This window comes from Polyodon spathula, chromosome 5, assembly GCF_017654505.1.
Source record: "Polyodon spathula isolate WHYD16114869_AA chromosome 5, ASM1765450v1, whole genome shotgun sequence".
NCBI lineage: Eukaryota > Metazoa > Chordata > Actinopteri > Acipenseriformes > Polyodontidae > Polyodon > Polyodon spathula.
The window spans coordinates 59,680,009-59,706,708 of record NC_054538.1 but is presented as its reverse complement, the minus strand read 5'-3'; the positions used below and the strand labels follow the sequence as shown (position 1 = coordinate 59,706,708).

The 26,700-nt window shown below is 35.1% G+C and overlaps 1 protein-coding gene across 1 annotated transcript in view; it reads left to right on the top strand.

Annotated features, from left to right (window-relative positions):
- The window catches only part of kif16ba (kinesin family member 16Ba), a 149,405-nt gene that overhangs the window by 57,276 nt on the left and 65,429 nt on the right, over positions 1 to 26,700 (top strand). Inside the window, exons 15-19 of the mRNA XM_041250878.1 lie at positions 2,815 to 2,952; positions 5,488 to 5,570; positions 6,716 to 6,804; positions 18,557 to 18,610; positions 20,241 to 21,599. Coding sequence (XP_041106812.1) covers positions 2,815 to 2,952; positions 5,488 to 5,570; positions 6,716 to 6,804; positions 18,557 to 18,610; positions 20,241 to 21,599 — 1,723 coding nt within the window. The remainder of the gene's footprint in view (positions 1 to 2,814; positions 2,953 to 5,487; positions 5,571 to 6,715; positions 6,805 to 18,556; positions 18,611 to 20,240; positions 21,600 to 26,700) is intronic.

The window sequence follows — 26,700 nt, the reverse complement described above, 5'->3', positions numbered from 1 at the left end:
TGCTACAGTAAATGTAAATAGATAGATTGAACGTATAGGACAAGCTGACTTAGAGTACATTGTCAGATAACATTCAGAGTGTGTGTATATGAGAATAGAGATTTTCTTTCATCAAGCAGAAAAATAAAATAAATACACAAATAATGTATTTACATAATTTTGGGCAGATTGACTTGGAACAGTGATTAAACATAGATTGAAAGATAACATTTAAGTTCCTTTACCAGAGATTAAGGCCCTTATATTGACCAATCAGGTTAAAGGAAATTTCTGATTCATTTAATGTATAGTAACTCCAAAGAGCCCACTTCTATCCCCCTCACTATACAAGTACTTTATTGTACAGGGCACTAGTAGAATCATGTGGACATTTCTGGTTCCAATAAAAGCTCCACAGAACATGTTGCACAAATGATTCATGCATGAAATACCTACCCACATAATTTAAATGCACATAACACTGCTTGTCACAATATGGTTTCTGTTTTAAAAAATGTGATTCATTCGTTTAAAAAAATTGTTAAATCTGGATAGAGCCAAACATGTTTAGCCACTAAAAGATGCCTTTTGGTGATGGATGAAAAAAGCTGGTTCTAAGCTCAGTGTAGTACATTGAAATAAGAGGATCAAGCCTAGGAAATAAGTTGATTGGACAAACAATAAATAATTTAAAATGAATTTTGTAAGTATCATTTATATAAATTAGTAGATTGGGTGTCGTCAACAATATGACGCTAGATAAGAGAATATGAATATTGCTGTAGGTCAGATATATTAGTCTAACAAAAAAATAAATCATTTTAAATGAATTTTATGAATAATTTATATTAATAAGTAGATTGGATATATTCGACAGTATGACGGTAGATAAGGGATTGTGAATATCACTAATATATATTAGCAACATACATAATTTTAAAATGAAATTTGTAAGTAGCCTATGATATTTTAATATGTATTTCTGTTTGTGTAACAAACGTTAATTAGCAAAATGTGTTACATATTTAACACTATTTTGCATTTCTGGAGGTGTTCTTGTTTTGGGAAGCACTACTGTATGGACAGGTATGCGAGCGATTTTCGAAAAGTTAAAGCATGAGTTTCCGTCATGGAAAAAATTGAGCTCCATGCTGTGAATTCCAACTAGGCCACGGTGTACATCGATCACATGATGTACTTGAAAAGAGTTGCTTATCCAGTATTATTTTGTATTATGTAAAAATAAATGAACAAAAAAGCGCATATGTAGAATGTTAGATGTCACAGGTGATATATTAGCCTGACAAAAAATAAGTAATTCTAAATGAAATTTGTAAGTGTAATTTTTATTAATAAGTAGATCGGTAAGTATATTCGTATAGTAAGTAAATTTGAAAGTATGATGCTAGATAAGGGAATGTGAATATTGCTGTAATATATATTAGCAAAAAATACATCATATAAAATTTAAATTAAGTAGCCTATGATATTATTATTTTAAACTCCTGTCTTTTTTGTTTCTATAACATCGTTGTCAATCAGATGTAGTTTATGTGTGATCGCAGAGATTTATTTATATATTTAAAATGATTTTAAAACTTATGCCTGGCTATTTGTGGTTAATTTTCTTCACCCTATCCCAATTTAAAAAGCCCAACCCTAAACCTAGAACCTTTTTTAAATAAACATAATTGTATTTGTAACAATAAATGCTAATGCTTAAGGCATGCAGACAAAACAATGTACTGTATATACTTTTTTTTTTTTTTAAATGGCAGTGGTAGGCATACGTTTTGCCACGTCTAAACTGTAGTAAATTTACAGCTATACTAATACTAAAATGTAAAAATATGACCTTGTCATACTAATATTATGGATGCAGCATATCATTAGATTATATTACTGAAACATTTTAATTATGATTAAAGGTTGACAACATTTTGATGTGTAAAATCATTGAATATATAAATAAATCTCTGTGATCACACATAAACTACATCTGATTGACTACAGTGTTATATAAACATAAAAACACAGTGGTTTAAAACAATTTACCATATAAAGAGTCGTCGATCACACGTTTTAAAGTTCATACGAAAAAACTGTGGCACAAACACACACCAACATACATACTAGATGACTTGAAAATCAGAATGAGTGCATTGCACACCATGCTGCAATCTGTACCAGTAACAAGCCTGTGTCTGGAATTTTTAACTAATGTATTCCACAAGAATCGGCAATGATGGGCAGCAGTTAGAAATGTAAACTGTTGCCACTAAAAAAAGTGTGATATCCTTCTGCAAGGCAAATCTTTATTGCAACACCTACAACCTTCAAAAAATAGCACTCCTATAAAGTAGTACTCATGTGTACTTAATGTCCTGCATTCTATTAGCTAATGGTTGACAGCTGTCTACAGAAATAGATTTTATTTCTGATAGTGGTAGCAAGACTGTCGCAGTGTGATAATGCATGACCACATCGTTGTCATGGCTAGCACTGTGTACATTTTCTCAATTTTTTCAAAACAATTTTAAACAATATTCTTTCCCCAAATAACTGGGTAGGAATATTCTACCAATTAGCTAAAAAATGATATGAGCTGGGATTTTAAATATTGTCCGCATAGACCCCATTGCTTTGTAGCATACAATTTTGCACCATGTTGTATCTTGAGGTGATCTAATCATCCAATTGTGATTTCATGTGTTTTAGAATATACCTTGTTTTTAAATTGTGTGTTTTTTTGTTTTTTTCCAGCAACATTGTTGCATGCAGTTTAACCTTCTTTCTCTTTACTATATTACAATGTATTTTCTCTGGTTCTTTCAGTTCTCCATGGTCTTGATTTGGAGAGTGAACACTGCCTGTTTGAAAACCTAAATGGCACAGTGACTCTAATACCACTGAATGGGGCTCAGTGCTCAGTCAATGGAGTACAAATAAAGGAACCGACCCAGCTTAATCAAGGTAATTAACAGGGGAACAAGTTATCAATGTGAAGTTTTTTGTCGTCAACACTGATACTTAGGGTTAACTTTCTGTAAAGGTATTTAGTTAAAAGTTTGGTGGTTATCTCGATAAAGGGTTAAAGACTAATAGCGTACAGTTGGTATTCCTGCCCTCATGAAAACAAGTTATTCAGAATGCTTATTCCTACAAGTGAAGTATTTGAAAAAGCTTCTGTATATCATTCTATGAGTTTAATCTCATTTATTTCTTCTTGCGTAACCTTAGCGCCAGTATTCCCAGAAGAGGGGAACAGCTATATTTGACTTTCTATAGATAAGTTTATGGTAGCAAAAAGAGGTTTGCTCAATTATAAATTTTAGTATTATGGACAAAATTTTACAAAATTTAAAATTTATATCAATATATATATATAATATATTTATATATATATATATATAGATAATATATATATATATATATATATATTATATTATAATATATATATTATAAAAAATTATTATATAATATATATATATAATATATATATATATATATATATATATATATATATATATATATATATATATATATATATATGCGATCTTTTAAAAATCTTTTTGAGAAAAAAAACTTACAAAAAAAAACTGGGTTTTTTATTTTTGTTTTTTTCTGTTTTAATTTACTGGCTCACTAGCACATGTATATATATCAAGGCTGAAGTGCTTGTTTTAAGTATTGTACTCTGTAGAACCATTGTGAATTCTATTACAAAACATTTGTACATGCAGAAGGTACTGACAGATACCCCAGGCTGTGATTAAATTGGAAGATGGAGTTGGTAGCACTCCTGAGGTTTAAGTGGGAAGTGGCATTGAAACTTTTGAGTCCCAAAAATAGTATTATGCCTGGTAGCAATGGAATCCATTCTTTCCAGTCCGAACAAGATTGAAGAAAAGCTACAAATCAAGACAGCGCACCTGCTTTCATTATAACAATTTCATGTTATCCAATATCCCCCCTAGAAAGATCTGCCATTTTCTTTGTACAAATGATAGTGATTGTTTATTTTTTGGCAGCAAAAAGTCATTAGAAACTTATCTTTGCTGCTGCATTGTTGGTCGTCAGAAATCATTTTGGTGCTCATGAAAGATGCTGGCAGTGTTGGAGACTGAAGTACCTTCTGTTAATCTACAGAGACATTGCAGAGACAAGCAGAGACATTGTGAGCATTCCTCAGGCCTTGCACTGGATGGACAATCTTTTTTTTTTTTTTTTTTTTTGCAGTTCTGTTTCAGTTTCACACTTTCATTTTGGCTAGTCATTTTAAAACTCCTCATTGCCAATTGTGCTAAATTGTGTAGTTTTACACTGAATACAACCATCCTCTGTGGGCATAGTTGAGAGCAACATTTTGCTTTCCTTGCATCTTGTTTTCCTTACATTTGTTTTAGTGTTTCTGATGGCAGAAGTTCTCTACTCTGTTCCCACAATCCTGTTGTTTTTCCAGTTTCTTATATTTTTCACCATCCTTTTCATAATTGTAAATGGCCAAACATTGCATCCAAATTTAAAATAACAACTCTTTAAACACATTGTCAAGACATGGAAAATGTGTTAATAAAATACAGGTTTGATACATTTATTTGCGACTTGTTTATGACAATCCTTTCTTGTATAACATATAGCTGTACCTCTGGGATGGTAAGGAAGGGCAAACTTAGTTCTAGCTTTCTTGAAGTTTAATAAAAATAATAAATTGAGTTATCCAATATGACACACTGTGTAGGTGTCGTTTATTTTCCATCACCATCCCTACACATGTGCTCATTGTTTACTTCAGTTTTTTTATTTCCAACTAAAAAGGGGCTCTTGAGTGCTTGAGAGAATTTTTCTATGATGGGAGTGACATAGGGGGGAGGGCTATTCTACAGTCTATATTGAAGAACATGTAGTGTAGGATAACAAAGGTTACAAGTGAAAATGGCTCTCAAGTATTTATTGTCCAGAGACCACTAACTAATTAAAACCTAGGACCACCCCCCACCCCATATCAACCTTGAACAAAATTATTTATTTAATGGCAGACGCACTTATACAATTGCATACTTACAAGGACTCAGTCCATTCAGTGATTGAAAACCAGCGACCAGTGCCATATTTTGAAATGTCCTTATCTCATTCAAACACAGAGTTTCCAATAATAGCTTGTTTTTATTGATAGCTGGTTGTTCACACGATAACCTTATGTTTATTAATGGTACCTGCAAGCTCCATGGTAGCAAATAAAATCTTACAAATATAGACAATAGAAAAAAAAAAAAACTACTTGCTGTTTTTTTATAACTTGTTTTCAGAAGGGCATACACACTTTTTCAAATAAAACCATAAGGTTACACAATTAAGACTTGTTATTTATTCAGTCAAATGTCTTGCATTACAGACAATAGGTTCTGTCACACAGTTCTTTTGTAATTCATTAAACTATGAATGCAAGCACCAAGGACAGACTTTCATTTGTGTAACTTGTATATTACATGTTTTGTGTTCTGCAAGGTGCTGTCATATTGCTTGGAAGAACAAACATGTTTCGATTTAACCACCCCAAAGAAGCTGCGAAACTCAGGGAGAAAAGGAAGGTAATTTCTTTTATCTGCTGTCAGGTGGCAAGTGAAAGAAAATGTCACTAAGGCAAGGGGGTTTGAAGTGTATTAAGCTTGGACTTTACTTTTGTACAGGTATTAAAATTCAAGTACAGCATGTAACAGTAGAAAATAACTGATTTAAAGATACACATTGTGAATCAATCTCACAATTTTAGCAGTAGGTTTGGAACATTGAGTATATTTTTTCTGGTTTTAGTTCATATTTTTTCTTCATATTCAAACATGGACAAATAGCCAAAAGCTTAATTTTATTCCTCCTCCTTTTCATATTTCTTTGAATTGTCTACCAGGTGTTGTATAGTTTGTAGTAATAAAACACATGCAGATAATACAATCTTGTTTTATTACAGCTGTCATGATGTTAATTTCACAGGAGTGTGTGTTTTTAATATGTATCTAATAAGTTGGGTGGAAGGAAAAAGGAAGTAAATTACATTGTTGAAATTTTGTTCAAAATGTGACTTGGTTTTGGAAATTATTAATGAGCCAATTCTGTGACCACCATGTTCTCCTTTTTTAAGGCACTATTCATAGTAGGACACAATTTATTATTTTAAACACAAATGTGATTAAATATTGCCATGTCGCAGGCAAATAAGGATTACTGAATATGACTAGCACTTTTTACATTAATCTAACTTTTGCATTACATAAAAATAAACATTTGAGAATTTTCATCATGCCTAAAGGACTGAGCAGCTACAATGTAAAATGAGTGTTTGAGGCTTCAACATTCATTTAGCATCGTAACATTCTATTACAAATCATGGTTAATTACCCATGATTTTATTTCATCATTGTTTTGTCCGTGTCTTGTTCTCTACTAGTACCAACAGTCATCAGTCTGCATTGGCTAGATAAGCCACATTATGTACGGATACCTGAAGCAACTTATTACCAGCCCTTAGATTTTTTTTTTTTTTTTTTTTTCACTTTACTGTTTATTTTACTAGTTTAAGGTTGATAATTGTCATTGAACTATGTGTTTAGTTTGTTAAGAACAGTAACTTGCTGGATATGTCTCATTCTTTCCTGTCAATGGTAATAAATAAAAATGTGTAACCCAGTCCTTTTTTTGGTCAGTACTTCTAAGTGTTCTCTGTTTTATTTTTATTCAGAGTGGATTGCTTTCTTCCTTTAGTCTGTCTATGACAGACCTTTCAAAATCATGTGAAAATCTCTCGACTGTCATGCTTTACAATCCGGGGTAAGTAAAGTTAATGTAACAGACCACTTGTGACAGATAACCTGTATGTTCTTTTTTTCTCAATGTCAGAACTGTTCTTTCTCAATCAGGAATTTATGTAAGACACTATCCAGTCAGGCTTGTAGGCATGACATTCTTCAAATACTAGAAAGAGTAAACCATTATGATTTTACGGAGCTTATGTAATGATACCAGAACATTTGTAAGACAGATCTCTGAATCTGCTGTAATAGTGAGAGGCAAGTTAACACAGTTTTTATCTCGTCTTCCACGACATTGATTTGCCCTTGTAAACAGTTTTTTGTCTGGTTCAAGCTTGCAACTTCCAAATTACATACATTGAACCCATAGACCTGTTAAACATGTCAGACATTAGAAAAGGAACAGGAAGCCTTGGAGACAAAAACATTGTATTGAAACAGATGAGTTTGATATTTTAGAAACTGTCGCGCAGATTCATGCAAAGTGGTAAATCTGTGCAAGACAAAACATGTTATGATACGCATTTCTAATAACTATCAGAATTCAGGTGGTCTACCATGTTTGTTTGTTTGTTTTTTTCTCTACAGGCAACCAGTGCTAAATGATTAACTTTAAATACCCCGTAACATACAGAAATGCAAAAAAAGGAAAATTAAATTATGTCCTGACCTAAATCAAATTACAAATTTGACACCCCTAGTTCAGTGTTATGTAGATATAATCAACAAACTGAAACTTTAATTTTTGCTGGGAGAAATCCTCTTGTCATGAGGATGACAATTTTATAAGATTCCTAAAGTTACCGTCTGATCTTTTAAGTGTTCTTTTACAATGCACCCATAACTTCAAAAACACTCAAACTTAGATTCTAGGTAGCATAAGAAATAGACAGTCAAGTAGAAAAGTGTTTAGGATAGTGCCTTCATCAGTGTAATGCTCTGAATCCCCTAGTACTGTATTTTGATCTGCCAAGTATAGTGGCCTTTGAAATGCAATTTATTTATTTATTTATTTTAAATACCCATATGTTCTATCCTCACGACTACAAAGTGATATTAGGAATGCCTTAAAAGTCTCAGTGTGCCCATGCTTAAAGGTTTTGAATATATTGTTAAAAATAATGTAGTAGTGTCACAAAAAAAAAAGTGTGATTGCTTCAAAAACAAAACTGCCCCTATGGGATTATGCAGCAAATCAAGTTAAACTGAGACAGGCAAGGTCAGAATTGAGACTGCAATTATGTCACTTTAAAACAGTGGTGCACAACTTTTTTGCTGGGAGGGCCACATTGACAATCCGAATGACTTCTGAGGGCCACTAATAAAACATGTTTTTTTTGGTTTGTTTTGTTTTCAACCATATATATCCAGAAACTAATATCTTTTGTTTATATGAAAACCCAAATGCCAAAGTTTGTTTAACAGCCTTGTTTCTGTTAAGATTTCTACCAAACAATAACAAGCTAATAATGGCTCTGTAATATAAAATGTAGGGAATTATGACCGGTGTTTCACAGCATTATTTGCTTGAAATCACTTTTACAGCCTTTATCAGTCCTGGAGACTCACTAACAGTCCGGGTTTTTGATCCAACCAGCACATCATTGATTTTAAATTATTCACTGATTTACAAATGAAAACAATCATGTTCTGGGACCTAAATGAATTATGGGAATTGTTCATTGTGCACAAGCAATCTACAATTATTATTTTCCCCGAACGTTTTTTTTAATTGTAAAAAACAAAATCCTGGGCTGTTAGTGAGTATTTATGGCCGGATGGAAAACAATGATAAATAAGTATGTGATACTTACGAGTGGATGCTTTCTCAGGATTAATGTGACTTGTTGCACTGCCTCTCGGAGGCCAATTTCAGAATGCCAGGTTTTATTTTCGATGTTGCCAGACGCATAACTGCTTCAAGATTATCATCCCTAATCCGATTACGTTGTTTTGATTTGTTGAGACTCAGCAGAGAAAAGGCATGCTCGCAAATGAATTTTTCGGAAACTTTTCAGAATCAAGGCAATTGTAGAAATTGAGCAGATTCCCTTCGCGGTATTTACTGTGAAGCGAGTCGGAGCATTGCAGGTCGATAAATTCAAGTTGAATACTCGATTCCACTGCTTCTGGGTCAGTTGAAAATGGGTTAGCGAATAACTTCAGCTTTTGAGTGTCTCTACAAAAGTCTGGGAATCGCTGCTCAAATGAAGACTGAAGCTTCCCTACGACTTCAGTATAGGGCCCGGAGTCACAATTGTGATCTGAAAACAGCTGCTGGCATGCAGGAAAGTGAGAGAGATCACCTTGCTGTAGTTGCATATAGAACAGTTTCAGTTTAGTTTGAAAAGGTGATTTGGCTGGTGAGTTAACACACAAGTTGTTCCTTTCCGTGAAGCAGAACATTGAGATCACTAAGATGGGCAGTAAGGTCAGCAAGGAAAGCAAGATCACAAAGCTACTTAAGATCCTCCAGTAGGGTCACAGGTCTTTCTTTCTCTGTCAAAAAATATTTAATCTCCGACAGCAGCGCCACAAACCTTTTCAAGACATTACCCCTTACGAGCCACCTGACTTCTGTATGATAAAGTACATAACTGTACTCAGCATCGATTTCTTCTAAACACAATTTAAATTGACGGTTGAGTCCACAACATTTATGAAGTTGATCATGGAGACAACAACATTCATCACATGTTTGAAACCCAGATCTTTCCCACACAGATTTTGCTGATGTATAATGCAGTGATACTGGATGAGCTGCTCCTCTCTATCACCCAGGTGCTGCTTAAGATGTGCGATCATTCCATTACGCTCCCTTGTCATTGACGGTGCACCAACTGTCGAAATGCCAACCAGCTTTTGCCATTCAAAACCTAAAGTCTCCATTTTATCGCGGAGACTGTTAAACAGGTCAGTGCCAGTTGTTCGTCCATGAAGTGATGTCAGCCCCGCTAGTTCTTCATAAACCTCAAACTCATTCGTCACACCACGCACAAAAATTGCGTTCTGAGCTGTGTCTGAGCAGTCAGTAGTTTCATTTGCTGCCAGGGAGAAGTACACAAACTTTTTTGCCACATCATTTAGCTGACTTAAAATGTCGTTTCCCAGATCTGACATACAGCGCTGCATGCACGGTCATATGATTCAAACAGATTTTTTTAAAGCTCGGAGCTTCAGTAGGACATATTTTCAGTCCAATGTCTTCAATAAAGCAGTATTTTTCCGTCCAAGCCTCCTTGAACCGTCGATGCTCAATATCAATATTTTGTTTATTTATTTTAGCCATAACTGAACGCAACTACGCTGAAAAGTATATCGCCGGCGCCAACCTAATAGTATAAAGAAAATTCCTGTTCTGATTGTTTCTGTTATGTTACTGATTTACATCTGGAGAACCAATGCGCGATTTCAAAAAAATGAATGTCATAATCTTAAGGAATGAACCAATCACGATTGGATTTGCTGGTTACTATAGCTACCGCATCAACCGAGTAGTCGTGTAAAAAAAAAAAAAAAAAAAAAAGTGTGTTGGTGGGCCGTATGTTGTGCACCTATGCTTTAAAATGTGTAAAACACGCATTTCTTACAAAATAATGTCGTACATACAAGTAGCTTTGTTTTATATTGTAGCGTTTTGTGCTATGGGGGGGAGACCAGATGAGGTTCCACGTACCTTTTTTTTTTTTTTAATAACACAACGGAATTCTGTTTGGGCCGGGGTTCACGCCAAAATAATAAACGGCTGTATCTCTCTCTTTTACACCGCACTCTGCTTCGTCGATAAGCCGCCAGTCAGTTCTCCATCTCTCGCAGTCTCTCTCCACTTAAGAGGGGGAGGAGGAGTGGATATTGGACTGCGCCCTTGGTGGGGCAGACAAGTGTGGGTGATGCGTCTGTATGTGTGATTGCCGCACGGGGCCCCCTTGTGTATGTGTGACGGGAATTGTAACAGTGACGTCTGTTTGTGCATAGTCCTACGACGGGGAGCAGCGGTAATTGTACCCAATGCCCAGGGTATATATATATATATATATATATATATATATATATATATATATATATATATATATATATATATATATATATATATATAATATATATATATATATATATATATATATATATATATATATATATATAATATATATATATAACGTTTGACTTTTCTACAAAGTTGTTTCCAGTATACGAACTCATGACTATGTGAATATAAAATAACAACTAATGAATCACGTTCTTTGTTAAACGGAGGTTCCATTAACTATGATACCGGAAGCATTTCACCTGGGACATTGAAAAACGGTTGTCTTTATCTCAAAGGATAAAACGATTTCAGGCTTGCCAATGTTTGCTGAATTTAAGCACTGTTGGCATATATATGTATGCACTGGGACAATGTCAAATTCTTGATCACATTCGGGCTCATGCTTTCTCCTAATTGCTTTTGTCTCTCCTTTTTAAAATAGTTTTTGCTTTGTTGACAAAACACAATCAACTCTTTTTTAAAAATTATTATTGTTGTTCTTAAAGCTATCTGACAGTAATCCCAGCACTAATTAAACAATTAGGACAGTTTTATTTTAAATCAAGAATCTAAGTTTAAAAATGTCTATTCTTCTGTCCATAAATGCATACAAAGAAAGTAGTATTGTCAGTGTGCTTAACCATGCCTTTTTGTATTAAAATGATATCATAGTAATTTGTTTATTTTTGCTGGCAGAACTTCAGAAAATCTGCTTGAATTGAATGACAGAGTGATTTTTTTAATGTCATAAAACAAACTACAATTGGCTTGTAACACAACTTCATTGCATATTCTAAGGTCATGGAATGTATCTGGTCATATGTAAACTTTCATAATCCAAACACAGTGACTATATGTGTGAATTATAGAAATAAAGACTGGGTTTTATGGGTAGCAAGTAAGTTGTTCCCATGAGTTACGTGTATTACTAGATTGTAATACAGTGATGGGAGCTGAACGCTAATTCTGTGATAAAGGTATTGCTTGTAACCTGTGGGTTATCCTACATATTTCTATGTGGAATATGTTTAATTGTTGACATTTATCAAGTAGACAACATCATTTTCACTACTGTGGGTTACATTAAAGCCTGTATTAACAGTCTCCTGAACTCTCCTGTTGACCAGTAAATCCCAATCATTTTCTGGTGATCTGTTAATTCAGGATTTATAATGTAGCATGCAAGATGAATATACTGTACCTAAATAGATTTTATTTTTAAAAAGCAACATGATAACAAAAAAGTTACAAAATAAAATGATAGTTTGGGAACCTTATCATTTAAGTGAATTCATAAGAAAGAGGTGCTGCGCACAATTATACAGACTTTCTGTTGGTAGATTCTCTGTAGGGAGCTTTACAAATCAGTTTTAGAGCCCCATGTTAAACTACTTTGGCACATTCTTAATTTCTCATTATAGTGAGGTATTACCTCCAAATCTAGAGATGTATTCCCCAAATGTATTTTTCAACCCACATAATTTCTGTGAATGTTTTACAGTTGTTTTATATGTTAAACGTAAGGTGCTAGTTGTTTAAAGTCTAATTAAACGATGAGCATATGTTTTACCTTTACACCTGTCAGGGTATGTTTATTCTTGGAGGGTCACAATGTACTCTGGTCCCAATAGATTCACACTCAGTTGAAATTTAGATCAAAAACTCATTCTTGCATATTTCTGCTAAAAGAGAAACAAATGTACAGCAAGCAGATAAAATTGCACAGGTTTATTTAATTTTTATTTTTTTATTTTTTTCAATCCCAGAACTCGTGACACTGAAAGCTTAATATGTACACTATTCTATTACTTAAATTGACAATGTAAGCCTTCTCTTACTGTTATTTGAATTCCAATGCTTGACAACTCAGGGGTAATACTAACCTTATACAAAATTAGTTTTCTATTAGCGTTTGACTTACAGACAACTTAAAAGGGCTGAAGATTTTAACAATGGTACTGGTTGATTATGGAGAATAGAGTGTAGTGATTAACAGAGTCTAACTTGGCTCGTTAATATGCAAATCATGAGTATACACCATTTTTCCAGCATAATCATGTGATAAAACCTAACCAATCAAGCTTTGTAATTTTTTTAAGCCGTCTTATAATTTTTTTAATGTAACACACATGTACTATTATAAGATAAAATACATATTATAAGATAAAATTGTAATTGTAAAATTAGACTACTTACCTACAACAATAGATACAATACATTTAGACTTAACTTGTCCCGTTTCTTCAAAAACAGGTTTTGTTTAGCAACAGGAAAAATGTCAAAACAGTGTAGTTTATTCCCTACCTCTGACGGGAATATCTCAAATCAGAATCCAAATGCTTGGTCTCAAAACAGATTTGTATAAGAAAGTCAGGGTGACATTCTTGCACACGAGAAAACATAACTAGAATGTCATGGACCAAATTATTTTAAGGATTCAGCGACATATTGTGCTCAACCTCTTACTAAACTGACAAAAGTAATAAAGTGCAGCAGAAACCACAAAGGATTTGTGTCCCTAAACAAGTTTGTAATATAGAGTGAAACCTTAGACCTGGAAAAAAGGCTGCTGATGCAGTCATTTATCTTTTAGTGTTCTTCAGCTACCTTTTCTAGCAGTTTTAAAAGTGCTTTAAATTTGCCACTGTTCTTTGTCCATGACTTTTTTTCTGTGTCAACTGATCCATTACTGCTGGATTTTTTCCTCCTTGCTTTCTTTATTTTTATTTTTAATCAGAACTCTATAGATCTTTCTAAGGTTAGACGAGTGTTTGGGGTCTGTGTAATGCAGCTAGATAAACCCTGACCCCCAGATCAAATCTCGAGTCACCATTCAGCTTGACTTTAAACTTCAGTCTGACTGAACAGATTTATGAGGTCACCATATGTATTTTATGGGGACAGATGATCATATAAATTATCTTTTGTGGGCTCCAACAAAAGGTCAAGTTTTAACTTGTCTGAGCCATTGATCAAGTGTCCAGCTTTTATTATTTGCTTTTGTGATGCATGGACAATGCCTATAAATACATCACTGGAAGTGCATTGTAGTACTGTACCCAGCAGAAAATGGTAACACCCCTTGGACTGCATTTATTTTCTCAATTCTTAGAGCAGTACTGTAGCTTCACTAGTTCCGTTACTGTTCCAGTTGACTTCACACTTAGTAAGCTGGATGGATGATTTTCTTTCTTTATTTTTTATTTAAATGTATTTTTATGCTTTTGTTTTGCACTCAATAACATTAGTCTGAGGAAACTGGGTTTCAAGATTCTAAAGCTTAAAGGGCATGTAGGATAATGGCACGTATACTGAGAAACTGATTGGTTGTGAGATTTATAATTTAAGATATTTAATGCAAGCAACAACAAGCTGTATTTTTATTTTATATTTTTTTTAAGTTAGTACCTTTTATTTTAACAAGTTTGCATGAAGTATACATGTTTCATGTACATTGTACACCGTTGCTTTAAACAAGGCATTTCAAATACCCCTTACTAACTTCTATCCTAATGTATCCGTGTTATGTTACTGTTGGGTTTACGAAGTGTGCATTTTGACTTTAAGATCAATTATACGTTTGCAGCATATCCAGTGGCAATCACAAATAAAATATTTAAGATGTATGCTTGCCTTCACTTGTTACAGGTGCTTGCGTGTTCTGACTGCAGTAGTTTTAAATAAACCCCCAATATCTCTCACAAACACCTGGGTACATATTGTTACGCTATCACAACAAAAGGAATACTCCTTTTTTTCTTTTTTTGGTGCATATGTATAGCTGTAATATACTATATTTCACCTTACAGTACAATAATACGACAGAAAATGGACTGAATGATAATACCCGAAAATAATCTTAATATTTTTTTTTTTAATAAAGTAGCCGGCGCAAATATAGTATTAGGTGGTGGATTGCGCCGGTCACCGGCTTATTTTGACCCCCTGCATTCATTGTCACTATTTTTGCTTTGAAAATAATTGGTTATTTTTTTAGCAGTAATTTTTAGCGCTTTAACCTCTTGAAGTGCTTAACACGGAAAACCTGCCCCTTCAACTCTGATTGGCTAAATGTTGTGTGAAGACGTAACACAACTGTCATGTGGTTCCAAGATTTTGTTTTCACCCAGCAACGCACAACTGCTGGAAGTGCAATTAATCATTATTGTTAAAGGCACAGTAGCATCTGCAAGAAGGACGGATCGGGTTTTTTCAGTCGGGCAGTGACAGCCAAAAAAAAAAAAGCCTGACAGAAAAGGCCTAGGGAGAACCCGGTCCTTGTATCAAGAGGTGAACGTCTGACTGCACTACAGCGTCATTTGTCCTTAAAATTCATGGAAGAAGTAGCAAGCAGCCCTTCTTCATGGCAACAAATCAGGACACTTGTGGTTCTGTATATATGTTTAAACAAAAAAGAAAAGGGAATATAGTGAATCGGGAGCAGAATTCAGGTTTGATAAATACCCCCCTGCCCCTTTAAGCTGATGATAAGCAGGCCACTAATTGTGGTAGCAGAAGTTGTTTATTTTTTTAATCTCTCAAAACTTAAAGCTGTAATAGAAAATAGAAGGAAGAACTGTGCAATCTTTTTTTCTTCATACTTCTAATTAACAAAATGATTCACACACTCACAGCCACAAGGGATCAGAGCAAGTGTAAGATTGCAGTCCCCTTTCCTCCACATGACTGTCAGATATTCCCAACACCAGGTGGTATATGGGCCCCCAGCTATGACAAACATCATTCCTACAGCCTTGCTGCTAAATCTTGAAAGCCCCCCTGTCTCATCACAAGTGAGGGAATTCAATTCTCATTGAGCACCATTAGATACCACCAATGTTTGAGCTGTGGTCAATTTGTGAGGTGAATTTGCTTAAGTGCTATTTTAATAGCCATTCAGTCTTATTGAGCTACTGAAAATATGTTGTTGAGGCTAGTTTTGTATTGATTTAAGAATTTCAGTGAGGCAGTTTATGTACAAACAAACCCAAGTAACATTCTCTTGAACAAGGAATGTAGTGACTGTAGGTTAGCAGTGCTTGAGAACTGTCCATGACAATGCCATTCCTTTTTCCATTGTAGCTAAATACCTTTAATGTTTTATTTTATTTTTTTAAATATCATTGTGGTTTTTACGATGCAGCCCATGTCTTTTATTAATACGCCTGATACCATCAATCCCAAATGCCTTGTGGATAGAAATTACTATGTTGGGGAAAATATTTATTAAAACGATAAACACAACTTGAAATCAATAACCCCACCACACTGTAATCATTGACTGGAACACATGTGGTGATTTGGCCTTTCACAAAGAAAACTTCAAAAACAGAGGACAAATTGGTGGTTTTGTTATTGTTTATATAGACAATATTGGAAACACAACCTATATTCTGGATGATTTACAGCATACATGCAGAGTTCAGACAAATGATAGCATCAGCAGAGTCTGATAGAAATGGTGGTGTGGAGCACGGCAATGACTTACAGGAATCAAACTCCCCTCAAGGTGCTTCACAAAAGGAATACAACGATTCACAAAGGACTTAATAAACTATTAAATTTAAAAGAAATATGTAATGGGAAAAAAAAAAGTAAATCCGATCACTGCAATTGCAAGCCTCCGTATCCTCCAAACCCCTTTTGTATAATCTTAAATACTTTCAGCAGGCTCAGTCTGTTGCTGATCACATGTAGCAATATGTCTTGCCTAACAAAATGGGAAAGAAATTAGGTTTTTACAGTTTCTGTTCTGTTAACATTGTAAGTGAATTGTCCGGCCTGTGTGTGTGTGTGATGTACAGTGGTTTGCAGAAGTATTCACCCCCCTGCAAAGTTTTCACATTTTGTTGGCACCTGAGCGTACTCCACTACTCTTTCAAGTTAGACTTTACATGTTGAATCTACATAAAGTTCTCCACATTGATAAAGTTAAAAAATGCATATAAAATATAAATAAGTCAGATTTACAGAAAAAAACATATTAATCTCAGTTGCATAAGTATTCAACCCCTTTGCTACTGCAGCTGGTGCAAATTATTTTTTTGAAAGGTCACAAAATTAGTGGAATGGTTTCAGCCTGTGTGTACTCAAAGTGGTGTAATGTGTAGATAATTTCCCTCATGTATATAACGACTTTCAAATTGCAACTCACACAGTGATCCAACAAAGCAACCATGAAGACCAATTTGCTTACATCCCTTTTAGTGAGCATTTCTCCTTTGCCAAGATACTCCATCCACCTGACAGGTGTGGCATATCAAGAAGCTGATTAAACAGCATGATCATTACACAGGTGAACTTTGTGCTGGAGACAATAAAAGGCCACTCTAAAATGTGCAGATTTGTCACACAACACAATGCCACAGATGTCTCAAGTTTTGAGGGAGCGTGCAATTGGCATGCTGACTGCAGGAATGTCCACCAGTGCTTGAATTGAATGTTCATGTCTCTACATTAGGCCGCCTCCAATGTCGTTTTAGAGAATTTGGCAGTATGTCCAACCGGCCTCACAACCGCAGACCACGTGTAACCACGCCAGCCCAGGACCTTCACATCCTTCTTCACCTGCGGGATCGTCTGAGACCAGCCACTCGGACAGCTGATGAAACTGTGGGTTTGCACAACCGAAGAATTTCTGCACAAACTGTCAGAAACCATTCATCCGCCGCCATCACCTCATGTTTCAGCATGATAATGCACTGCCCCATGTCACAAGGATCTGTACACAATTCCTGGAAGCTGAAAATGTCCCAGTTCTTCCATGGCCTGCATACTCACCAGACATGTCACCCATTGAGCATGTTTGGGATGCTCTGGATCGACGTGTACGACAGGGTGTTCTAGTTCCCGCCAATATCCAGGAACTTCGCACAGACATTGAAGAAGAGTGGAACAACATTCCACAGGCCACAATCAACAGCCTGATTAACTCTATGCGAAGGAGATGTGTCGTGCTGCATGAGGCAAATGGTGGTCACACCAGATACTGACTGGTTTTCTGATCCATGCCCCTACCTTTTTTTTTTTTTTTTAAGGTATCTGTGACCAACAGATGCATATCTGTATTCCCAGTCATGTGAAATCCATAGATTAGGGCCTAATTAATTTATTTTAATTGACTGATTTCCTTATGTGAACTGTAACTCAATAAAATCTTTGAAATTGTTGCATGTTGCGTTTTTTTTTTTTTCTTGTGTGTGTGTGTATATATATATATATATAAATAATTTGCATGCATGCTTTGAGAACACTTTTTATACTGCTTGCTCTTTCATTCTTGTTTAACCTATGAGTTGTCTTAATGGATGTCTTTGCTTTCTTTGAACCTCCTCTGGCAGTCTCTTCTCTGTAAAGGGGCCGATCTGTCTAAGGTAGACAAACCTAGTTTCTTTTATATTGATTGCTTTGACTGATTGTAGCTAACATAGTCTGAAAGATGTATTTATCTTGTTTGATTACTGTTCATATTGCACAGTCTGGGTTTATTGACTTTTTTTTTTGTACAGTCCACCCTGCTTGCCTTGAGGAGACAGCTGTAATTATAATCATATGTTTGGGCTCATAACTGTAAAAGATACTGCAAAATATACCTTCCCTTTTGCAAGCACTGCCAGTTTCTTAACTTTTACATTGCAGACAATGTGTATAGTGTTTTCCGTAATATATGTTTTGTTGGTTTGATTGATTGCTTTTGCATGTGTGTCAATGAATTAACAATTACCAACTTATCTACTGTCACTAGGCTTGAATTTGAAAGACAACAGCGAGAGGAACTGGAAAAGTTGGAGAATAAAAGGTATGACAAAAGTACCGTATTTTGTCAAAAATAGTAGAGTAGGCACTACTTGACGACTGTGTGTGTGTGTGTACTATTTAAGTATGGTACATATTTAAATATTATATAGTACACATACATTTAGTCCCTGGAAATCTGTAAACTTGTGTAACCTTTTTCAGTACTGGAAACATCGGACTAATAGTAATAAAATAAGTTTAACAAAATCGTGTTGGTTTGATTACAGTTATTAATGTTAAATATACATCATGCTGCGGGATTCTTTGCGACATATAGTGGTCATATTCCGCTGTTGTTATTAACATAGTTGTTATATTCAGTTTTAAAACTAATGCAGTAGTACAGCATCACTATTAGGTTGTTGACTGCTGCAGTAACTACCGTAAATTGAGCCAGCTGGGTTTTACCTTTTGGGTAAGAAACTATGTCTGCGCAATAACTGTTAAAGCATTCCATGTTGGAAGCAACACGGTTATTATTAATGGATCACAAAGATATCGCTGACATAAACCAACAGGATGTTTTTATGTTGTTTTTTTTCCTATTTAGTTCCTGAGAAGAATATTCGCCACAGTTGTTGTTATTATTGAGGTGTACTTGCAGCTTGCTGTCTGTTATTGTTTTCTGTAAAACACTGATATCCTGTCACTTAAGAAAAGGCTTAATGTAAAACCTTTTTTTAAAGTTGCCTTTATTACTCCATATTTGCTACATTTTCATTATTTGTGTGTGTATTATATTGTAATGAAGTGTGGGGCATTGTGGTCGAGGGCCGATATTTTGGGCCACAGATTATGCACAGTCTGTACCCGTTTTAAGGAAATGTAGTCCTGCCGTCTGGCGCAGCAGGACTTCAATTCCCAGGAGGCCAGGTTAGATGGCATAATTGGATAAGGTGATTGTGTATTTGATTGAACAGCTGACATCAATTAAACAATTGGGAGCCTTTTAAAAAGGGCAGGGTCAACCTGTTGGTTGAGGAGAGTGAGAGAGTGAACCAGTGAGCTGAAAAAAAATATATATATATATTTTTGCAAGGTAGGACTTGAGTCCTGGTATTTGGAACCGGTAAACAGCTTAACTGCCCGGATTGTTAGTTAGGGAAACTTGATGTTATAGTTAGTACTCTGTTAAGGAGTTAGGCTTTTGTTTGTTTATTTTGGATGTTTTTTTTTGAAGCACTGTAAATAATAAATACACAGGTACCAGCCTGTTTAACTTGCAAAAAAAAAAAAAAAAAAAAGCCTTTTTTCAAGCCTTTTTTCAAAATATATATATATATAATATATATATATATATATATATATATATATATATATATATAAACACATACCGCATTTATTGATTGCGATCTCGTGGAGTCAGTTTGTGTGTTAATATTGATTAAATTATTAATACTTAGTCATGCAGATGTATTATGTAATAAAATTCTTTCCTATTAATGATTATTTATTCGCTTACTATTCTTCCCTCTCCTTGTCTGTTACACGAGACCTTCGTCGATATTCCGTCTAAGGTGAAAATGTTAAGTGATACCGTTTCCATAGTCCCCATTGCATTACTGTACATTATGTTAAGTTGTTGAAGCTGTACGAATTATTTAAATGACTGTTGTAAAATCTGTTTTTAGGAAGCTTATTAAAGAAATGGAAGAGAAGCAAAAGTGTGAGAAAGCAGAATTGGAGCGAATGCAGCTGGAGGTTGAGTCCCAACGCAAAGAGTCAGAGGTGGTACAGCTCCGGATTAAAAAGCAGGAAGAGACCCTGAAGCGCAGGAGCCAGGACATTGAAAGCAGGCTGAAGGACCTGCTGGCTGAGAAGGAGCGGTTTGAGGAGGAGCGTCTCAGAGAACAGCAGGAGATAGAGCAGCAGAAGAAGCAGCAGGAAGAGGAAGTCTACGTCAGGGTTCAGAAGGAGACGAAGAGACTTCAGGAAATCCATGTGAAAGAAAAGTCTGAGAAGATGGAGATATTTCGAGAGCTGGAGAAACTGAAGAAAGAAAATGATGAGCAGACCATCAAGTTAGAGCTAGAGAAAAGGAGGTTGGAGGAGCAGGAGAAAGAGCAGTTGACCTTGGTGATCCGTCTAGAGGAACAGCTCAGAGAGAAGCAGGAGATGATTGGGCTATTGAAGAGAGATGATGTTCAGAGGGTACAGGAAGAGAAGATGATCCTGGAGGAGATACGAGAAGTCCTCCTGAAGGCAAAGGAAGCCATGCCTGATGGGGATGAAGACCATGAGGACGTAAAAAATGGCAAACAGAAGTACATGGACTTCAAGATAAAGCAGCTGAGGCAGTTGGTGCAGTTGGAAGAGGGGCTTAAGCATCAGAAGAACCACCTTGAGAATGACATCTTGAGCAAGCAGAAGTCTCTGGATGATCTTCGCAGGACGCATGAGGAACACCAAAAGCTCCTGAAAGAAAACAAAGAAAAGGGGGCTTTAGATTCTGCAAATGTGGTCCAAGAAAAAGAGAAGATCAAACAAGCTGAACATCATTTGCATTACAAAGAGCGCCAGCTCCAAAGTCTCAGTGAAAACCACCTGCTTGTAATATCTGAAGAAAAACAAAGGGCTGCTGAGATTGTGGAAAAGGGGCTCCCTTGTCTGGACAACACCTTGTATCAGATAGAGAAGGAAATTGAAGAGAAGGCCGAGCAGCTTGCGCTTTATTGCGCTAACACTGTCCAAATGCAGCAACTTCAAGAAACCTATGAATTCACTGCTAATGTAGCAAGGCAGGAAGAAAAGGTCCGTAGGAAAGAGAAGGAAATCTTGGAGTCAAGGGAAAAGCAGCACAGAGAAGCTCTGGAACAAGCTGTAGCGAAACTGGAAAGGAGGCATTCTACCCTGCAACACCAGTCCACCATTGAGCTAAAGATTGAGGAGCAGAAACGCAAACTGGCATCTTTAAATAAGAGTGAGGAGCAAGCAGGGCTGCAGGCCAGTCTGGAAGCTGAGCGGAAAGCATTGGAGCAGGATCGAGAAAGGTGAGCATAAATATAATTTAGGAAACATTTAGACCCTTTTAAACACTCCCAAAAGCCATTTACTATATTTAGTATATTTCTTCACTGTTCATATCATTTTAAAATTCCAGATTTCAGACAAAAACAAAAACACTTAACAATAAACAAATAGCAGTGGATGCTTTTTTATAGTGCTGGGACAAACACAGGATTTTCATGTTTGGACATTCACTCGTAATTTAAATATTCGTTCGGATATTTGTTTTTTAAAAAGTAATAAAAGCCATTTTTTTGCTCTTAATTCAGGCAGAGACAGCATAGCAGCAGTGATATTGGGTGTGGCCATAGCCCCTGAGTGTGTGCCTTTATTTTACAGCTAGACCTTACAGTATGTAACACATTAAAACAGAAAAATACCCAGGAGTAAAGAATACTTCTGTTAAGAAAGAGGAGCTAAAAGAAAACTAAAAGGCTAAAATATGCACAAGAACACAGAAATTGGACTATGGAACAATGGTCAAAAGGTCTAGTCTTTTTTTCTCCGGAAAAAGTCGAGAAAACCTTTCAACGGCTGAGTGAGACCGAAAGGAGCCGAATGAAGCCAAAAAAAAAGGGTTATGTCTGTATCTGATTCCCCCATTCACCACAGAGATAACATAAACAAAGGAGATAGTTGCTTCTACATCCAGCGCGCAAAGAATATCAGACATTTGTAGAGCTTTTTGGGATTGTATAGTAATAAAATAATGATTTGGATCGCATTATTGAGGAGTTTGGTAATAAAATCAGTGATCAGGAGAGGATTTAACAGTATGCACGTCTATAAAGAGGTATGTGAAAAATACAGCAAAAAAAGGGGTGGGGCTTGGCTGGAGATGCAGTTCTGAGTGTCCTTTTGCGATTCAGTGCCTTTTAAACCTGTGTGAAAATAAATTGGACTGATGCACCTGACAAGTGCTGAGTAAATGGGAGCGCTAAGGATTGAGGTTAAGTCATCCTTGTTGGACAGTTTTTTGAGTCAGCCAGTCCTGTGTTTGTCAATTACATATGATGTTTCTCTGTACTTGTTGATTATGCTTTGGATACCACACCTTGAAAATCAAGGATGCAAACTATTTCAGTCAATAGTTTTCCTTCTTTATGCAAGTCAAGGTTGTTATAATAGTAGAAAGCACAAGTGGAGGCTTTGAGCATTTAATTTTCCACTATGGCTGAGTCTGGAGTACACATTTAATACATCAATCAGACAAGAAAATAACTGAGTCAAGGTTAGATAGTAATTATGACTTTATTTTGTTTAAATATAGCTGATAGAACACAAGTAAATAAATAAATAACATCCATATGGAACAGAAAATTGTTTTGAAGTTCATACCGTATAATTATAAAAGTTTTTCTCCGTCTGGTTTGCTGACTGCTGCATAATTAATCTTATATCCCGCCCGTCATATTTGTTTTTGTCAAGTTTTCGAATTTCAGAAAGTAAGAAAACAGTGATGTTTTAATCACTATTTAGTGTTTGGAGCATCTTTCTTTTCTAGTATATTTTGTAATTCATTTTCTGTTAAGTCACAGAATTGGTGTTCAGTCATTTTCTATTGTGAGGAGTGGAGATGAAAGACAGTCCTTTGAAAAGTGGCAAGACAGTGATGTTAACCAATCACATGACAGCTGGAGACTATTGCCCAGTGGTGTAAGGATGTCAGGGCAATAGTTCAGTCTATTTTTGCACCTATGATGAGGTTTTAACCAATCGCAGGCTAGAATTTCCTGCCACTGACTCATATATACTTCGCTTGTGCTTTGGATCGCTATTGTGTTGGAATGTCCAATTGCACTTTAAACCATGTTTTGTAGTAGAGGGTTTCATATGATTGGCCAGTATGTTTTGCTATGCTATTGAATACATTTTACTGTGTATTGGAACACAATTTCCTGTGCCCTATAAAAGGATATTACCACCACCATGCTTGACAGTAGATGATGTTCTTTTCTTTGTACGTCATACCAGACTTTCTCCAAACGTAACGACTATCAGCGTGACCAAATAGCTTGATTTTTTTTTTTTCTCTACAAAACCTTTGACCAAAACTCATACCCATCATTCAAATGCCCTTTTGCAAACGTAAAGCGATTGTCCTTGTGGCGTTTTCCTAAGAGTGGCTTTTTCCTTGGCCTGCAATTGTAAACATCAGTCGAGATGGTCATCGAGTAATTTCTAGAAATGATACATTTCCATTGGGGGTATTTGAACTTTTGACTACATATATATATATATATATATATATATATATATATATATATATATATATATATATATATATATATATATATATATATATATAGGCTTGCTACTTTTCGATTTTAATCTGTAAAGCTCGTTAAATGTTGAATTCCCCAAAAATATGAATTTGACCGAAATAAATTTATATAGGATAAACCTTGGTAAAACCACTCGCTATTTTTTTTTCTTCTTGCCAAAAATAATAATTTAGAAATCATCTGTAGTCTTTGTAGTGTTTACACTTGCTGTCTGTCTCGTTCAGTTCTGAATGGCCAGTGGTCCCTTAATAGGCTAGTGTAGTTTCAGTCATTTCATCCTATCCTCTCATTTGTTTAATTGACTGTCAGTCATCAAGACCAACTGTGCACTTTCATTTGCTAGCTACAGCGCCTGTCATTCAAATCACCTACTTTGAAATTAGCAGGTTAAGGTGTAGGTAAGCTTTTGCTATATATAGGTATATACAGTGACAGTTACTAGTTTGATTTGAAGGTGAGGTGCAAGTGGAAAATTAAATGTCTTTTAAATCACATCAAATGTCATTAAGAGCATCTTTCTGCATTTATTGCGATATAATGATTTCATTCACGGTTAGAAATATACATATTTGATGTGCATATGCAAGAGTCCGAAATTTCATCAGCTACTCAAGGAGCCGCTAATGCTTTCTAATGTGTCATACATGTATAGAGAGTTAATAATTGACCAAAAAATGCTCCAGTCTTGGAACAAAGCAAGTGAAAATAGTGATGTTCCTGCACTGTAACCTGCCATAAGGGACAAAGTGACAGCTACTTTTGTTTATTTATTTTTCAATTGTGTTTTTACACCATAACCTCCCAAAGTGACAGTTTTTTTGGTTGTTAGGTTTTATTTTTTTATTTTTTTTTTGTTTTTTGTTTTTTCCAGTTTTGTTTTTACTTTTTTTTTTAAATTAGAAAGCAGACCAAATTGTAAGTAGTTTTGTGATGCAATAAATATGCTTGTTTACATAGCAGCATGTGGGAGTTTATTTGTCTTTTATTTATTGGAATCGGAATCTACAGGAATGGCTTTGGGAATTGATTCTTGGAATTGATCCCATCGATTCTCAAATTAAGAAGCGATTCTGGAATTGACTCCAAAAACTCTGGAATCGAACACCCTTACTGTTTACAACCTATTGAGGAGACATGTCCCTGTCAAACAACATGGGTTTTAATGGGGAATTAAAAATGACTCGTTTATAATGTATGTACTGTTTAATGCATACAGTTTTCCTGTTTCATAGGCATGTCTTTTGCATTTAACGTGCAGTTTAATATATACAGTACCGTTTTTTTTTTTTAATAGGTACAGTTTTCCTGTTCCACCGGTAGATGTTTTGTGCAAATAAGGTACATCAGATATAGTAACGGCGGCATTTGTGACATCGGGCACGGAAAAGTTGCTGTTTAGTTTTATTCTATGTTTTTATTGGCACAGCCATATACAGTTTAAAACGTATAACGTGTATAATTTTAATTATATTTAGCGAAAATATAAATTTGTAAAATGGTACTACTGTACAGCTTTCAGGGGCAAGTTTTGTATAAGTAATAAACTGTTATTTGGCAGTTAAGCTTTCTTGTATTATTTATATTTAAGTATCTTATGTTTGCGGTTACAGACAGCATTTCGAAATGTGTTTACTACGCACTTTGTTTATAAAGTACTGATTTCCGTTGTCCCTTGGAGTCTGATACACACCTGTATGTATGTGTGTGTGTAAATATATAAAATGAAGCAAATGGACCCCCGTATTGTTTTGCGTATTTTTTCATGGAAGTATATTAAACATAGTCAACTTTCTGTCTACATCTGCTTTTTTTGTTGATTTTAAAATGACAACAAAAAGCCAGGCAAAGTTGAATTAATTTACTTAAAGGGATTCTTTACACAGATCTTCATGACTAGGTAGAATAGAAATAAAAATTGTTACTTTTGACTTTTAACACTTCAAAAATAAATTGTTGTCAATAACTCATTTGTCTTTTTGTTATGCTGTTTTGGAGTGTTCTATCTTCAGAGACTGAAAGTATTACTGCTGTTGACATAGAAAAAATATAGTTAAGACCTACAGGTTGATAATCATTAATAAACATAATGAACATGAGAGGACTCCCTGGAGTACGTCATGTAGAAACAGATATCAATTTAAGGAAGGGTGCTTAGGGGTTGATCAACATATTTTAGAATAGTCCACAGCTGAGTTTTTTGGAGAATTGACAGTACTGTGTAATCAATCTAAATTATGTTGGCCACCAATTTGTTTTCTGGGTGACCCCTAAGAAATACGATTGATGCAATCCATTTGAATTCTGTAGTACTGTGAAATGCTCTAAAAAGTACATCTGGTGTTTATCCCAGCAGGATATAGGTTGATCAAATCAGCCTTATAGACCATTTAAAGCCCCTTTCCCATCTCCTGTTTACACCACCACAGCTACTGTGTTCTTCTTTTAGTTAGTTTTTATTTATTTTTTTTCAAATGCAGTTTTAAGCTTTAATTTATGTTTAGTTATAAGTGGATAGGATTTGATTTCTGACATCATTGATATAATTATATTAAGCATCCTAATATACGCATTTCCTCATGACAGACATACTGTGCAATACGGTTCCACTCCAAAGAACCCCTGCTGAATTCCCAATCTGTCCATAATGCAGAAAGCAATTAGTTATCTAAAAGAACAAAAAAGAAATTTAAAGCTAACACTTTTTTTTTTTATTATTTTGTTTTTGATAAGGTAGTCATAATTGTTATGAGACGATACATATTCATGTCCGAGGAGTTTCCAATCTTGAAAGAAGGAAAAC